The sequence below is a fragment of the Olea europaea genome, unplaced genomic scaffold (genome assembly GCF_002742605.1).
Source record: "Olea europaea var. sylvestris unplaced genomic scaffold, O_europaea_v1 scaffold14690, whole genome shotgun sequence".
Lineage (NCBI taxonomy): Eukaryota > Viridiplantae > Streptophyta > Magnoliopsida > Lamiales > Oleaceae > Olea > Olea europaea.
In genome coordinates, this window is record NW_019232247.1 from 926 (window position 1) to 2715 (window position 1790).

A 1790-nucleotide genomic window follows, 5' to 3' on the forward strand; every position below is an offset into this window, starting at 1 on the left:
CTCGATCTTGAATTCAATCCTGGATCCGCCCCTGATAAGACGACTACGATAGTGAACTATTGTAAATAACATTATTCCAAATTAAAATAATGAACAAATGCCCCACCCACAATCCACCGTTTCAAATCCTCGTCCATGCTCAGATTTCAGACAACGTTACACATTTTCCTTCTTTACGTGACATGGGAAAATAGCACAACAACCCTGCTACATCGTTCTGTTGAATCCAATAAATACCCCACCCACAATCCACTCCTAACTTCATGCACCTTCTACGCATTAGGCCCACTATATATATTTCAAAAGAACTCTCTCCATGATGTAGAGACGAGCAAGTAGTTTAGACAAATCAAAAATCTTGATCTTCTTGCCTTCTTTATTTTTCTTTTTCACCCAAGCCACACACATACATATCAGGAAGTTACAGAGATGCTATACAAATGTAATGGAGAAAATATGTGATATAGTTGAAGGTCTGAAGCCAATAATAATCATGGTGGGTTTACAAATAATATTAACAGGAGTCAATATTTTCTACAAACTGGCTGCAAACTGTGGCATGAGCTTGAAGGTTTTGGTGGCTTATCGCTTCGTGTTTGCTTCACTAACAGTTATTCCACTCGCTCTGATCCTCGAAAGGTACAGATAAATTCAAAAGTTCTGCATGGGAAATTATAATCTATAAATTACGTATTAAAGGTGGCTTTTGTCTCCAAGTTTTGAGAAGCTTCATCACTTTGATCAGTAACAGTGAAAAAGTTTTTGATTTTGTGAATTTGACTGCAAAATTCTCTTGAGGGAAAGTTGCGTGTAAAGCTTTGTAGTTGCTTTAATATATCTGATTCTGCTCATTTTTGCAGGCAAAAAAGGCCAAAATTGACATGGAGGATTGCCTTCCAAGCATTTCTTATTGCTTTATTTGGGTGAGTTTTTAGTTTTTAATTTGAATAATGCTATTTGCACTCGCTCACTGCAGTAGTCGTCCTACGTGACATACACATGACATGTAGTTATTTGATGTATTAATGAATAAAAAAACTATCATATTAATGCATCAAATAATCACCTGTCATGTGTATGCCACGTAGGGCAACTACCGCAGTGAGCGATTACGAATAGCATTACTCTTTTAATTTAGTAGGCTAGGTTACTATTTTATTTTATCATTCCTTTTAGTCAGAAAGTATGAACGAATTTAATTTTAGACCGCATGCTAAATTGGATTATAACTATCTACACAGAATTCCCATTTTCTAGAGAAAGCCAAACCAAATTCTGCTTCTATCACTCGCCAAAACCCAAAAAACAAAATAAAATAAGAATAAAATTAGTGGGACTCAACCCTGTTCGGTTTAGCTATATTTTAATAGATCTTGATAAAAGTTAATGAAATGTTCGGTTGAAAATTAATTTAAGAAAATTAATTTTTAGAAAACGGAGGCTAAATTGATCTTTTCACTGTATTGAAAATTTACTTATCTAACTTATTTAATGAAACAACATATACATTTATAACATTTTGTTAATTTTTATTTTCCTTTTTCTTTTTCTTTTTTTCATTGTCTTCTAGTCGCTTCTCAAATGTCTTCCCCAGGCTATTGATTTTCTTTTAATTTCATTAATCTTCAATCGAATTACAGGGGATCAATGGCCCAAAATCTATACGCAGAGAGCTTAGCATTAACATCAGCCACATTTGCAGCAGCTATGACCAATCTCATTCCTGCTATAACATTCGTCCTCGCAATACTATTTCGGTACGTTCTAAACAATAATAGGGTTGGATACTA

At 34.3% G+C, this 1790-nt stretch overlaps 1 protein-coding gene across 1 annotated transcript; it reads left to right on the forward strand.

Moving 5' to 3' along the window:
• Nucleotides 1-224: 224 nt before the first annotated feature.
• On the forward strand, nucleotides 225-1779 carry LOC111376202 (WAT1-related protein At1g25270-like; the record flags this gene model as incomplete). Its single annotated transcript, XM_022999151.1, has 3 exons — nucleotides 225-639; nucleotides 861-923; nucleotides 1641-1779. Coding segments are annotated over exons 1-3 (396 nt in total), but the record flags the coding sequence as incomplete, so codon positions are not given.
• Nucleotides 1780-1790: the final 11 nt, after the last annotated feature.